This window comes from Leishmania infantum, chromosome 32, assembly GCF_000002875.2.
Source record: "Leishmania infantum JPCM5 genome chromosome 32".
Classification (NCBI taxonomy): Eukaryota; Euglenozoa; class Kinetoplastea; order Trypanosomatida; family Trypanosomatidae; genus Leishmania; species Leishmania infantum.
Genome location: NC_009416.2, coordinates 953,204 through 967,947, shown reverse-complemented (window position 1 = coordinate 967,947; position 14,744 = coordinate 953,204). Strand labels below are relative to the sequence as shown.

Sequence of the window (14,744 nt, the reverse complement as noted above, 5' to 3'; positions counted from 1 at the left end):
TCGACGCACACGCAGAAGAACCTACAGAGCGACAGGGGTGCTTCGCTGTCACACGTTCGCGTAAACTCGCACAGACTTCGAAAAGAGCTTCGGTGCCTTGGCGCACAGAACACCCCCTTTTTCCCCCCACCTCACGCAAGCCCACTTGTGAGTGTCCCTCATGTCGGTCCCACCGTGCACCTATACCGACAGCAGGCCTTGGCAGACTCGCATGATTGCTTTTTGTCGTGACCGCAGTGCTCTCGCCGCTACCTTCTCTTCTGAGCTGCGGTAGATATTTTCAGACACCATCAGCTTCGCACCGTGACATGCCGGTGGGCAGTAGGGCAGTTGGCCTGTGTGCCGGTTTCTGCTGGTTTTATCGACTTCCTCAAGTAGGCTGGCGCAGACGTCGAGCAGCCCTCATTCGAGCTGCAGCCGCTTGGGTGAGCCGCCTGTGCCAGTGGAACACCGAGCGTGCACCTAGAGTAATTTGAATCACACGCAGAGTAACTCACTCGCTGGCCCTTCTCTATAACAGTACACATGCCACCGAGCGGTCTGTCCCAGGTGCAGAGGTCGCGACACATTACCGCCTCCACCCACGTGCTCGCCACTCGTCTCACGCACAACACGGCGGAGCGTGTGACTGTTGGCAACACACCCCTCCACATTCTTCATCTCTGCGATGTGCAGTGCGTCGCCCCACTCTTTGCCTCGTGCGTGTCGCTCACCACCATGACGATTCACTTGAAATACGTGGCGTCGTCGACGGCACTGGAGGCGCTGCTGTGTGCGGCGGCAACATCCCCGACTCTGACGCACATCTCTGTGATAGGTGGGGTAACTTCGATGGAGTCCGTGGCCGTGGCATCTGGGCTTGCGGCGTTCACGTGGAATGAGAGGGTGCACGCGCAAAGAGTGTTGCGTGCCGATGCCACCTCTGAATCGCCGCTTCCGCGCACAGTTCGCCGCGTGCCGTCCGCGCTGGAGGTCTACCCTGTCATGAGCGGTCGGGGCGGAGAGCCAGGAAACGCGCGTTGGCGTCGGTACCCGTCCTCCGACCGATCAGCGGCTCTTTCTCCGTATGCGCGCACTCCTCCTCTCGCGCATCTGCGGCCGAAGCGATGCGCGAACAGCGAGTGTGGCGTGCCACCGCCACCCAGCGCTTCCTCACGCCCCTCCCAATGGAGACTGCGAAGGGGTGGTGTGATGTGGCCGGTACTCTACACAGTCTCTCCGCGGGTCATGCCGGTTTCGCATCCGGCGTCACTGGCATCGTCTCCGGTTTTTCTGCGTACCCCTCCGCATGTGAGACCGCTTTCTGACCACCACCTTGAAGGTGGGGTTCACCTCACTCTTGAGCTGCACAGGCTGGAGGAGGCTACAGCGGCGCTGCTGTTGGACGGACTGCGCAGGGCCCATCGCATCATCTCGGCAGAGGTGCGACTGTGCGTGGTGACTGTGGATGCGCGGCGCGCAGGGCAGCGTCTGGCCCACGAGGCAACAAAAGCAGCGGCACATCACCGCCAGCAGCGATTACTGCGCTTGACGCAGTCTGCGGCGAGTGCCGCTGCGCGTCCGCGTCGCCTTCCGCAGGCGAGAGCGAAGGGGCAAGACGGTGTTGCTCGCTGTCGATGGCCACCACACACCAGTGGTCTGCGGGTCTCTCCCAGACCGGGCTTGCGCACCCCAGTCCCACCGCCACCTTCACCGCCGCAGCGTCCTCCTGCATCACCGCGGCCAGTGACGGCAGTAGAACCAGATGCCAGGTGCGCGAATCAAGGAGGACGCAGACCACTGATCTCCGTAGAGGCGCGTGGCCCACACCAGCAGACGGCGAGGCGCCACGTGCAACGGCTTGCACCAAGGTGTCCAATAGAGGGTGTTGCGCTTCCCTGGAAAAGTTGCGGCACACCTGTGCAGCCGCGCACGCCTCTGAAGCCGTCGCCATCCTCTGCGGCTGGTGGGGGCGCAACTATGAGGGCTCACCGTCCCGTCCTCTCCGACAATGAGCGGGTAGCTGTACAGACCAGCCAGGCCGATGCTTTCCGTCGTCGGGGCCGGCACGCCTCTCCTCCGCCCGCGGGAGTTGGAGCAAACGCCCTTTCCGGTCTCGTGTCACCGCATCAACATCTGGCGCGGGCTGGCCGGCTCTACAGCCCCCCGCGATGGGTGAGTCGTGCCCAGCTGCTTGCTAACGGTGCCGCGCCTCCTGCACTGCCACTCTCCAAGGTAGCGTTTTGCCCCACCCCCCGAAGCGCTTCCGCGCAGGGCACTTTATCGCCTGCTGGATTGCAGCTTGAGCCTTGCGCATCCTCATCCTCCTCGTGGTCGTCGCGGTCGTCATCGCCACTACCGCGGCCACCGCAGCCGTCGCCGCGCCGAGCCGCCGAGGCCTTCGCGAACTTTGTGGCCCGGGAACAGGCAGTGGAGGATGAGAAAGGGGAACACGCCACGCGGCCAGCTCAGCGAACACCGCCGGGCTCCGTCTCCGCGCGCCTCGAACGGCGCAGTCTCCGCCGGCTTGCCTCCTCTGCTCGCGCACCTCACTCACCTCAGTCCTACCCTGACGCTCTTTGCTCTCCGCGGTACTGTGTTCGCCGCGGGAGTGACAGCCTGGGTCTGGGGGCAGGGCATCGCCGCATCCCTCGCCCGCAGACGCCGCCTCGCTGCTCTTCCTCTCGGTGCACTTGCTTTGTGTGTCGCTCTCGCCCGCCGCGATCTCCGGTGGCGAGCGCACGACCGGCGCAGCGTACGGCAACGCCAGCAAACTTGGAGAACGCGATACTGGCTCTTGCGGCAGCGACGGCTAGTGCGCCGCGACCACGGCAAACCCATAAGCACGATGTGACTTCTGCACGCGAAGGCAGGGATGATGGTGACGTCACGCCTACGACGCACTCGGCGGCGACGTCGGTGAACGGCATTACACCGACACGGAGACGGAGCGGAGGAGAACGAGAGAGCGACAGTGCCGCCGCTTTTCACGAGGCCGCGACTTCCGCGTCTTCCTCGTCGCGACGCGCCTCCCGCAGCGCTCACGCGGCGGCAGACAGCGTGCACCGATCACTGAGTATGGACCTCGGGGAAGGCGACCATTCCAGCGCTCGACACAGTAGGGCGCGTGCGCGGATGGAGCCGGCAGCGCACAGATGCGAAGGATCGCACTTGCAGGTCTCGCACACCCAGATGCCCTCGTCTGTGTCGCTGCAGTCTCCTGAGCATCAACAGCGTGACGAGGAGGTGGGTTACGTAGTGTACCAGAACTCTGTGGCTTTCCTGCGCGCGCGTGTGACGGAGATCAACCGGCATGTGGTGTGGCACCAGGTTCAGTCAGCTAAGGCCGTTGAGGCGCATTCGAAGAGACTGGCGGAGCTGGGGGTGACGTTTTCCGACCGAGTCACGGAGGAGCTGACAAACATCTTGATGGTGCTCACCGACATGGAGCACGGATCTCGCATTGGCAGCCGACGCTGAAGTGCCTCTTCGCCTTTTCGCTCGTGCGTGCCCTGTGAGCGGCATGGCTTCTTTCCGTGCGGCGCGCTGCCGCTTCTCGTTTTCTGCGGCGCATTTCGTTTGTATTTTTTTTTTCGCTGTCGTTTTGTTGTATCATCGTGTGTCTTGCGCCCATTCCGCTTTCCTCTCTGCTAGTCGCCACGGATCGCACAGGCATGCCCGCGTTGCATGTCTCTGCCAGTGAGCACAGAAAATCACAAGAGGCATGCCATAAACGACCCCGTGATCTCGCTGAAGCGAATACATAAATGTCTCAGGTTGGCGAGACGGTGGGCAGCGCGCACGGGCAGACGCGTGCGAGTCTTCTCTTTCCTCCCTTTTCTGTTGAAGCCCACCGGCCCCCTTCCCCCTGCTACAGGCACCATCGCGTTGTGCATGCATGCGTGTGTGTGTGCATGACGGCATGTGCTTGGCCCCCTTTTTTGTTCGTCGTTGTTCTTCCGCGTCGCCGCGCTGCAATTCGTCTTCTGCGAATATCCGCTAACACTCTCCCCCGCCTCCTCCTCTTCCTCCTGCTCCGTCGTCTCTTCTCCAACCGTCTCTCTTTCGTTATTCGTGCGCGTACGAGCACGCCTACGCTTTCCTCTTGTTCTTGTCCAACACACACACACACACACACACGCACACTTACCTGGACCCACAGGCTGTCACCCCCCGGTGCACATGTGCGAGACCGGTGCTGGTGCACGAGACGCCGTTTGTCTCTTGTTTTCGCCTGTGTGCGCAGCGGATTGCATTGGCTGCGCGGACCGTGTCTCTGCTCCTCTTTTCGCGTTCGCCTCTGGCACGCTCGTGTGCGCTGAGAGGTCGTGCGTGCACATCTGAGTGTAGGCGGCGCTCCTCTTGTGAACCTCGGCGCACTTGGATTGCGCGCACGTGCTGCAGGGCCTATCGAGGGCGGACAGAATTGCTCTGCTTGTGCTACGCCGCGCACACGCAGATAGGGGCGGAAGAAGGGGGCAAAGCAGACGAAGCAAAAACGACAACACCACTAAAAGAACAGAGCAGAACAGAATCACGCGTGCGCACAGGGTTGCAAGCTGTGTTGTGTGCTGCACGCTTCATTGGGTGCGCATGAAAGGCAAGTCAGGACGATCGATCGCCGCGATTAGCGACGTTCGAGCAGCGGTGTCGCGATTCTGCGATGAGCAGCTATCGCGGCGGCTGGACACGCAGCCCGTCGCGGAGGTGCATCAGAAGGTCTCCGCGTGCGTGCAGACAGTGGACCCGGCGATGACCCCCTACATCTTCGGCTCCACCGCTGTGCTGGGCGTACACGAGCAGGGCTCTGATGTGGATTTCGCATGCTTGAGCCCGACGGATGTGCAGGATGGCAAAGGCGCCGATGCTGTCTCGGAGGTAGCGAAAGGATTGCAGTCAGACTTCCTCTTCCGCCTGAGCGAGGTGGTGAAACGGGAGCATTACCTGTGGGGTATCGAGCTTGTCCGCCGCACGCGTGTGCCGGTGCTGCGCGTGAAGGGTGGCCTCGGTGTGGATAGCGTGAGCTTCGACGTGACAGCCAATCGCCGCAATGGCGTGCGCAACAGCGCTTTGCTGCGGGCCTACTTCACCCAGTGCCCCGAGGCGCGCTGGCTGAGCATGCTCGTGAAGCAGTGGAGTAAGAGGACAGGGCTGAACGCCTCCGTGGATGGCGGCTGCATCACCTCCTATGGCTGGAACATCATGGTCGTCTACTACCTGTTGCGAAGGAGGCTAGTGACACTCGTGCCGGTGGAGTCGTGCGACGTGGCCGACATCGCCCCGATGCCGCCTTACATGCCGCTGGAGACCCCCCAGCAAGGTGGCCAAGCGCTGGCGGACATGCTGATGGACTTTGTGCGCTACTACCTCGACGAGTTCGCCCCTGAGACTGAGGTAATGAGCCTGACCCGGGCGGCGGGGGAGACGACGAAGGAGATGCTCTCGTGGACAAAGCAGGCAGAAGACATGGCCCGAATCCGCGGAGAGAAAATACACTACCGGTGGTGCATCGAGGACCCGTACGAGTACGACTTGAACGTTGGCCGCAACGTGACTCCCTTTAAGCTCATGCTTCTGCGGAAGCATCTAGAGCGGGCACAGGAGACGGCGCTGCTACTGTTGGCTACACCACCGACTTCTGCGACGGCAAGGTCAGCGAAGTAACAACGGCGCGCTTGGGTCGTGTGGGCGTGTGCTTGAGCGTTGCAGACCTCTGCAATGCTTGTGAACGTGCATGCATTCTTCCCCTTCTCCTCCTTACACCGAATCGTGGGTGCGGTCGATGGATTGCGAGTCTTCAGATGATCATTGCCCCTCCCCCCTCTTTCTCCGTCGCGACTCTGCCGACGTTCTTCTGCTCTTTACCCGCCTCTCCGCACAAACCAAGGCACAGGCACGAAGCGTGTGGATGGCCGCCACGGCCGCCATCTACAGCGAAAAGGCATCCGCGAGGCAAGCACGCATGGGCCGGTTTGCTCCTGTTTTTTTTTTCCGTCTCGATCATCACTGTCTCTCTCCTTCTCTCGAGTCCGTAAGCGAACCCGGACAGGCGTACACTTTTCTTCACAATCCCTTCTGCTTCCGTCAAGTAGTACGTGGATGGCCGTCCTGCTTGACGGTGGAGCTCACAAGTAAGACATTCCCCCCTCCCCCCTGCCGCCCGCGCTTGCTTTTTTTTTTGCTGCGTGCCGGTGCCGCGCTTAATCGTCTGGTTGTATCTATATATCTGTCTATAGTGTCTTCATCCGCGAGCACTCTGTCATGTCTCTGTGCTCTAGACCGGGCGGCGATGCGGTGGAAGAAGAAACAAAGAATGCTGCGGATGTGGCGGGCGTGGTCGGCGCATGTGTGCACGTGTTTTCGTGTTTGTGCGATGTGTGGAGCGGGAAGCGAGTGATTGTCGATACAAGCTACCTGCGGCGGTGGGTACTCTACAGACAGGAGAAGCAAAGCAGGAAAGAACAGCAAGCAATCGGATCAGCGCAATAGTGCCCTCTTCGGCACAGCGCAGGCGTGTCTGCACTTTGACAGGGGGCAGGCGGGTGGAGGGGCGGAAAGGTCGTGCGCTCATCGCGGCGCAGCTGTCACCTCCGTTTTTCCGCGGTGCCCTATTCACAGCACCTCTATCGGCTCTCGCACATGCGCATCCGCGACGACCTGTAGTGGCGAGTCTCTCGCTTCCGGAATCCCCCTCCCGAAAAAAGAAATCGACTGTGCTGGTGGTGGTGGGATGACAGGGATGAAGTGAAGGGTGAGGCACACCTCTGCTCTTGTCCCATGTCTCCTTTTTGTGCCTGCCGCCACACACAAACACACGCGCCCGCACACACGCACATAGATGTGCACAGACGTCAACTCTCCTCCTCGCTTCTCTCCTCTCTTGGAATTTGCACATGCCGCGCTTACCGACGCGCGTTCTGGGCCCCACGCTTCTCTCTCTGTAACCCTTTGCCTCTGTGCAGTGTCCCTGTGCCAGATAGCGCAGACTCGAGGCGGGCCGTAGACAAGGATGGAGCTCACTGGGCCATTACTGCATCGCTCGCGGATGCGTGCCCTTGCTTCTCCCATGCACTTTAGTAGCACCTTACTTCGGTGGACGAGGGCGACGTTGTCGCTCATGCGCGGCTGGACGGGTTTGCAAGCTGCTTCTTCCCCGGCGTGGGCGAGTACCAGCAGGTGCTGCTGCTACCCATCGACGCAGATGGTGTCTTGCCGCTGGCAATCCACCGGGGACGGGTACGGGTACATGACAGACGACTCCTCCGGGCTCCAGTCGGAGCTTTCGCACGCGCTCGAGGGAGAGGGCAACCTGTCCGTAGATGCGATGCTCTCTCAGTCTCTCGTACAGGCTGACCTGCAGACGCCGAGTGCGCGCATTCAGCTGAAGAAGATCGAGCGGCCTCCGGGTCGATTCGATCTTCTGACCAATTCGCTGGTGTACAGCTGGCAGACAACAGCGGCGCAGGCGCGCAAGGTCATCGGGCCGATGCGGGAGTGGGCCTCGGAGCTCAAGTACCGCACCGGCGTCCACCTAGAGGTCGAGCCCACCAACCCGACGCGGCTCGGCGTGCCGGAGGAGGAGGGCGGCTACGCAGCAGCGGATGATGTGGAGCTGACGGTGTACCTCTTCGGCAGCGAACGTGGCATCTTCAACTGCCGGCAGCTCATGGAGACGGCGCTCGATCAGAACCCCGCCTACGTGCGCTTGGCCGTGTTCCGGCGAAGGCCAGGTAAGGGCGTCAACACAAGCACTGCCGCGGCGCCGAGGCCACAGGAGGACGTGGAGTGGTTGCTGCTGCGCCGCATCAATCGCGATCTGCGCCCGCCAGATATCCCGCCGATCTCACTAAAGACACCTGGAAAGTGGACACTGCTGTACGAGCATTACAAGGAGGCGGCGATTCGAACCCTGTGGGAAGAGACGGGCATCACCGTCGAGGCAGGGAACGTGTACCCTACCGCGGTACTGTGCCAGGACAACCCGATCTACTACTGGCGTGTGCCGGTGCACTACTTCCTGGCTGAGGTGCCCTACGACGTACAGGTGCTTGGCCCGCAAGTGGGCCTGAACACGTACATGCATCACTGGGACACGTCGCTGCTGCGCCAGTCACCAGACCCCATCGATCGCGCGTGGGCTCAGCTGGCAGACCCGGAGACCGGCTGCGCCTGGATGAAGCAGCCGATGATCGATGAGCTGCAGCGCCCGCTGCGAGGGGAGAACTACATGGCAACCCGCTACACCCCGCCGCCGTACTCACAGCTGAACCATGCGCTGGGGTTGGCGGTGCCAGCAGAGGCGGCGGGAGAGGCAAGTGCTGCGGACTCGGCTCCGTCGGCTGCCGCAACCGTTGAAGGAGGAGAAGCGCAGGACGATGTGAAGGAAGGTGATAATGCCGCTCCCTCTGCTGATGCCGATGCATCCTTGTCGAATGACAAGCCAAGCCCTTAGTTGTGTCAAAGTCTGTCTTGGCGCATGAGGTGGGAGGCGGATCTTCTCTTGATCTTGGGCCTCGCCTCTTCCTTCACCGCTCCCACGGTGTCGGAGCGCCTCCACCCCTCTTTTTGTGTTTCCGGTGTGGATGTGCATGTGCTTGCGTGTGCGTGTGTGCGCTCTAAGGTGAAGCCGCCTGATTCTCAAGTACACAGCGCTTCATGAAGGCAAGCGGCGCAGGAAAAGCCGAGAGCGGAGAACGACGGGCTCGTTGGTAGTGGGGTATCGCGGGCTAGGTCGCGGAGAGTTGGGCGCTGAAGTGGGACGAGGCTAGAGCACAGTGTGTTCACTTCCTTGTTCGCGCTCAACCTCGATGCGTCTCCCAGCCTGCGTACACAGACGCACAACACTACTATTCCTCTCTCTAGGGTCGTCAAGTCATCTTCTCTAAAGAAGCGGCTGTGCAGGATATGCCTGGGTGGATGCTCCAGCATCGCCGCTGTCAGTCTTAGCCTCGACGCCGGGCCTTGCCCCCATTTTTCCTCATCTTGTCTTCCTCTCCCGTGTACTAGTACCCCTTGGAACAGACGGCACCGGCCCTATTTTTTTTTTTTGCATATATCACACATGTCTTCGCCACTGCCACCCTCTCGCCTTCTCCTGCCTCCTTCTCCCTACCCCTGCTACTCTGTGCGCCTGACTCCGTCCTTCCCTGCCCACATCTGCTGTGCGGCTGCGGGCGTCGATCTTCGCGAACTGCGTCCCATCTGCGCGTTTGCGTGTCCGCGTGCACCGGTTTGGTGGTCGGTATCCTTGTGAATGCACAGGGCCAAATACGGTCGCTGCACGCCGCCGACGCACCCGACACTCGCGGAGCGGTGCCGCTCCCGTCGCGATTCTTTCTTTCCCTTTTTGGCGCACCGTCGCGTGTGTGTCACGCGTCTCTGCTTCTCCTATGCCCCCACTGCGTGGGACCGGCCGTGGCCGTAATAAGGCTGGCACTGTCCCTACCGCCCACACCAAGGGCGGCTTCAAGGCGAAGGGCAGCGCCAAACCACGCACGTTTGATGAGTACTACAGCGAAATCTACGGTAAGCGTTGGCCCACACTTCGCGCTGCCATGATAGAGGCGCCGCGCAAGGTGGCGCTGTGGAACCGCTTCTCCCAGGTCCCCTTCGAGGAGGCGACGCGAGGGTTGTCACGGGTGGAGCCCAACTCCCTCATCCAAGCTTTTCAACCTGCCCGGAAGGTCAACTCGACAGAAGCCGCCAGCACGACGGACCTTGGCATCAGTGCCGACGACGAGGCGAGGCTGCAGGAGAAGGCCCTTGCCGCAGCGGCTGGCGACCTGCTACACCCGAACGGCGTAATCGACAAACCCCCCATCGACGCCTTTGGCATCAAGGCGTACTACCTGCTCGACTACGCCTCGGCGCACGTAGTGGAGCAGCTGCAGGTCGGCGCATTTGATACGGTGCTGGACATGTGTGCCGCCCCAGGTGGAAAGTCCGTTGCCGTGGCGCAGTTTCTGTCACCTGACGGAGCGCTCACGTGCAATGAGGCCCGCGCCGACCGTTGCGCGCGGCTTCGGCGGAATTTACAGGAACACGTGCCCGTGAACTACGTACCGTGGCGAACGACGCAGCGCGATGCGCAGACATGGTACGACCCAGGGGCCTTCTCGCGTGTTCTCGTCGACGCCCCGTGCTCCTCGGAGCGGCACCTGCTTCAGCAGTCAGGCGGCTCGCCTCTGTCCTTGCGAGAGTGGTCTGAGGAGACGACAGCTCAGCTCGCCGCTCTTCAGCGTATGCTGCTGCAGCGTGCCATCGAAACGTGCCGCGTTGGCGGCCGTATCGTTTACAGCACGTGCTCCATCTCACCCTTGGAGAACGATGGCGTTGTGGGTGAGGTACTGCAGCGCACTAGGTGCGAGGTCAAGGTAATCAAGACATCGTCCGCCGCTGCTGCTGCCCTTGTTGCGCCGCCGAAGACTGCAACCGACGCCAGCGAATCGGATGCGTCTGGTGCAGAGGCGTGTGCCCCACACACACCAACTGTGCTCGGCGAGGCGACGGCGTACGGCCGCCTGCTATTGCCGGACACTTGCCATGGATGGGGCCCAATGTTTTTCTGCGTGCTGGAGAAGACTGCAGAGCACAAGGACGTGCCCTCCTCCTCGTCTGAGGATGACGGTGACTAGAACACGTGCCGGGCAAGCGCATTCAAAGCAAAGGAGGTGTGCACGTGTCCGTGTCTTTGTGTTCGCGTGCACGGCGCTTCGTCTCTGCCTCCCCCCCGTCCTCCGATCCACTCGGAAATGAGGACGGACAGCGATGATGGCAAAACGGTGGCGTCTTCTTCGACTCTCTCTCTCTGTAACGATTAACACGCGCAAGATGCGACATGATGAGAGTTGAAGACCAAAGGAGAAGTGTCCAGATGAGGAGGCAGGAGAGATGCCTTGTCCCCACCACCCCTCACAGCACATCCGCAGCGGCGACTGTGCTCCTGCTCACGTGGTGGCAGTCACTGCCTGCGCGTCCCGTGCGCTCTTCACATCCATGCGCGGTGTAATCTTCTGGCCGTCACGGTGGCACAGGGATGACCAACATGTCGGATTGACTTTCTCTTTCCGAGGAGGTTCGTTCCTTTTCATTTTTTTTTCTCGTCTCTCTGTTCTCCGTTGCCCTCCCTCAGGCGCCGCGTCATTGCAGGCTCAAACAGACGCACGCACACACACACACACACACACACAACATGAACACACCTTATCATGCAAGCGTTGTCATTTCACCCGTTGCGGCCGCCGCTTCTTCCTCGACGCTTCGCTGTGGTCGTCAATCGGTGCTGTGTCGTATTGTCGCAAGGACGTTGAGCTCGGAGGTGCACTTCTGCCGTGCTCTCGAGCCTCTTCGTCGCGGCTGCCGTATCCCTGGTTTGGGGAGTCTGTTGTCTGCAGCGCGAGACTTTTCCTCCACCACGCCTTCCTACTTGCCTGCTTTCGACGTCTTTAACAAGCGGCAGACATCGGACTCAGCATCATCATCCGCAATCGCCGGTGCTCCATCACCATCTCGGAGCAGCTGCGGCCGTGCTCACGCCGACCATCATCGTCACCAGCATTCTCCACGTGCGCGCCGACGTTCTTGCACGCCGCAGGACACCGATGCCTCCGCCTCGACGGAGCCGTACGCGTTTCCTGTGGGACGCGCTTTGCGCTACGTGCAGCTTGGCCGGCGCTATCATGGCCAGACCGAGGGGCAGTCGACTTTGTACGAGTGGCTGGCGGAGATGCCATTCCCACCTTCTGCGGAGGCAGCGGGGCCGCTCTGGGGGAACGGAGGCGCCGATGTGGAGGGCTGCTCTACCTCGAAGACGGATACGCACGGCCCGGAGCTCGTTGCGGAGGTGTCTAGCTTTGCGAAGTACCACGCTCATCACGCCCTGATCGAGTTCAAGGAGCTGCGCCGCCGGATCGCAGAGGCGGAGTCGTGTGCGCAGGTAGCCCGAGTCGGCTCGCAGCGACCAGCAAACTCCTCACCGCCGAACCGCCACGAGCGCGCTGCAGACCGCAACGCTGAGGAGCCCTCGCCCTCGTCTTCTACGTCGCCGTCTCCCACGTCGTCCCTGTCTCCACATCCGCTTCCGGCCCACCTCGCTGCGGCGCTGACGCAGTCGCTCTTCAGTGTCACGGTGCTGCTGCATGTGAGCGGTCTTTTCGGCGTCGCAGACACGCACGTAGAGCGTCTGTTGGATGTGTGCTTCTCCACCTCCATTTTCCTTGCGCAGGATTCGGCTGCAGCTGCGGCTTTGACGCGCCGGCAGCGAGGCAACCTCTCCGCGCCATCTAGCGCCTCTGAGTTTCCTCGACGGCATGGCGCCACTGCCGCCTTTGTGGAGGCACCGCCGAGGTCGCGGCATCTGCACTCGCTTCACTGGGCGATTGTGCACTTCGCGGCGGGGGTACAGCATTGGGGGCTGCTGGAGCACACAAGTCCGCTGCAAGATGTCGGCAGGACGCAGCGTTCATACGAGCGCCTGCTGCAGGTACACGCTGCCCTGCTTTGCGAGCAGACACGCCGGTGCGTGGATCATGTGCTGTGGCATGAGCTTGTTCTACTCAAGGCGGGCCGCCGCGCTGAGGCAGCGCGAGATGCCTGGTTTATGGGCCCCGACGCGGCGGCGTACTCCGTGCTGTTCGGCGCTCAGTCAAACTCATCTTCCTCTTGCGGCAATGCCGCGGATGCAGGCTCACTGGCGCGTCGTGTGCCGCCTCGCTTGCAGCAGCGCCGCCTGCAGCTTCTACCACTGCTGTGGCTCTCACTTCTCTGTTCCCAGCTGCAGAAAAGACAGACGCCAACGGCGCAGACGCCGTCCACGTGCGCTGCACCACACAGCTCGCCCTCTCCGCCAGACGCCGAGGAGGTGACCTGGGCTTCAGCACGCCACGCCTTCGCCGCCCTCTTGCCGCTCTTCTCGAAGGATGCGCGACTGGACGTGACGGCGTGGGCGGCGCTGCATCTTCTCTTCCTTCCACACAGAAGGGCGCGCCTCTCAAATGCGAAGGGTGCGGAGACGAAGATGACACATGCATGCACCATCTCTGCTCCAGCGGCGGCAGCGAATGCGACTTTGCCGGAGCTGTGCGCACTCCTGGCGCGTGTCGAGCGTGAAGGCGCCTTGCTAGAGCTCGGCCCGGCTCTTCCGGGACCGGCTAGCGCGCACGCGGAGTCGTCCGCATATTTTCACCTCGCCTCGTTTCTGCGTTGTTGGCTGGATGCGTCCACGGCACGATCATCTGTGCCCTCGTCTCCCGGCACAGCTCGCGCTGAACTTGCAGACAGCAGCGGGTGCATCCACCGTGGCGATAATGCGTTGAACACATTGCAAACGCCAATGCACACAGCAGACCAGCTTTATCGTGCGCTGCTGAACATTCCGCTCTCAGCCCTCTTCCTCCCCTCACCCAAGCCTTCTTCCGGTGATGGCCTTTGCTCCGCGTCTGTACTCGCTGAGTATGCCTCGACAGAGCCGTCGCTGAGGAAGCGGCTTTCTGTGACTGCAGAGGGAGCGCGTCTGCTTAATCGATTGCTGCTGCGTGTGCTGCTGCAGTGGCGCAGCGATCGCCGTGTTCGGAGGGTACCGCAAAGAAGTGGCGGCGCGTCAGCACGGTCCACGTCGGAGAAGTTGCCCTCTGCAGGCGGCGTCGCACCAATCGCGCCCGAGTGTTCGTCGTCCGCGTGCACGCCATGCACTGAAAGCGCTGGTTCAGGAGGACGCAGGGAAGCGATCGAAGCTGCTCAGGGTGACCGTCCTCCCGGTGCGCTTCCAGCCTCCCAACCGGGCCTGCCGCAAGAGATGACCGTGTCCGCTGCGGAGAGCAGGCGGCAGTGGGAGCGGGAGCTCGTTTGCGTCCTCAAAGCTACTCATCACTTGGGCGCGCTGATAACAGCAGGCGCGGCCGATGGTGTCTCACGTGATGGCAGCAGTGATCGTGGCACGGGGCTCATCCGCGCGTTCGTTGCGCCAACAGCCCAGGCAGTGGTCCGTGCTCTGGCGGAACAGCTTGGTAGGTCTCTTTTACCATGGCGACTGCTTCTCCTCCACTGCGAACATGTGCCGCTCACTGCGGTGGAGCTGCAGCTCCTTGGCAAGCTGGATGCCACCCTGCGTCACGTGCTGCTCCTGTACTCTCCTCAACGTGTTCGCGCGAGCGACGCAGCAGCTTCCACCACGCCTACGGACGTGGGATCGCTGCCGATGACCTATCGAGTGTCGATGAATGCGCTGATGCGCACAGCTGCCTGAGGGCATGCTTACGTATACGATATCGGCATTTCAATGCTTTCTTTTTCTACCGTTTTTCTCTCCTTCCCGAACGACGGAGGTGGAACGCCCCAGTGCATGGCATCATCAGAGTCCAGCGCCCTCCCCCCTACACGCTCTCTCTTTCTCTGTGGGGAAGGGAGGGAGGGGGCGGGGGCAGGCAGCTCTCCCCTCCCTCCACCTATCCCTGCCGAATGCCGAACCTCACTTCCGGGGATGCCGGGGGCCCGGCACCCACGACGTAAGGGGAGGAGGGAGGCCCGGGCGATGCATCGCTACAGATGCCGGCGCCCAGGTCCTGGATGGCGCTGCGTCGGGGCACCCCCCCTGCGACAGCGAGCACGCTTGTGCCTAATCCATATGATTAGGCAGAGCGTCAGCGTGGCTCGGGCGTGTGTCCCACCACCCACCCCCCCGGCCCTCGCGCACTGCCTGCTGGTGTGCAGGGAGCCTGCGCCACGCCGAGGAGGATGCACCGCGTGGCGGCCGGCACGATGGGCGCGGG

At 62.0% G+C, this 14,744-nt stretch overlaps 5 protein-coding genes across 5 annotated transcripts; all 5 read left to right on the top strand.

The window, feature by feature from the left end:
• Positions 1-525: 525 nt before the first annotated feature.
• LINJ_32_2610 (conserved hypothetical protein) lies at positions 526-3,459 on the top strand (the record flags this gene model as incomplete). Its single annotated transcript, XM_001467900.1, has 1 exon — positions 526-3,459. The coding sequence occupies one exon, from the start codon at positions 526-528 to the stop codon at positions 3,457-3,459; it is 2,934 nt and encodes a 977-aa protein (XP_001467937.1).
• A 1,113-nt stretch (positions 3,460-4,572) lies between these two features.
• On the top strand, positions 4,573-5,643 carry LINJ_32_2600 (conserved hypothetical protein; the record flags this gene model as incomplete). Its single annotated transcript, XM_001467899.1, has 1 exon — positions 4,573-5,643. The coding sequence occupies one exon, from the start codon at positions 4,573-4,575 to the stop codon at positions 5,641-5,643; it is 1,071 nt and encodes a 356-aa protein (XP_001467936.1).
• A 1,537-nt stretch (positions 5,644-7,180) lies between these two features.
• LINJ_32_2590 (conserved hypothetical protein) lies at positions 7,181-8,431 on the top strand (the record flags this gene model as incomplete). Its single annotated transcript, XM_001467898.1, has 1 exon — positions 7,181-8,431. One exon carries the CDS (start codon positions 7,181-7,183, stop codon positions 8,429-8,431), a length of 1,251 nt encoding a protein of 416 aa, XP_001467935.1.
• A 937-nt stretch (positions 8,432-9,368) lies between these two features.
• LINJ_32_2580 (conserved hypothetical protein) lies at positions 9,369-10,613 on the top strand (the record flags this gene model as incomplete). Its single annotated transcript, XM_001467897.1, has 1 exon — positions 9,369-10,613. The coding sequence occupies one exon, from the start codon at positions 9,369-9,371 to the stop codon at positions 10,611-10,613; it is 1,245 nt and encodes a 414-aa protein (XP_001467934.1).
• A 557-nt stretch (positions 10,614-11,170) lies between these two features.
• On the top strand, positions 11,171-14,221 carry LINJ_32_2570 (conserved hypothetical protein; the record flags this gene model as incomplete). Its single annotated transcript, XM_001467896.1, has 1 exon — positions 11,171-14,221. One exon carries the CDS (start codon positions 11,171-11,173, stop codon positions 14,219-14,221), a length of 3,051 nt encoding a protein of 1,016 aa, XP_001467933.1.
• Between the last annotated feature and the right edge of the window lie 523 nt (positions 14,222-14,744).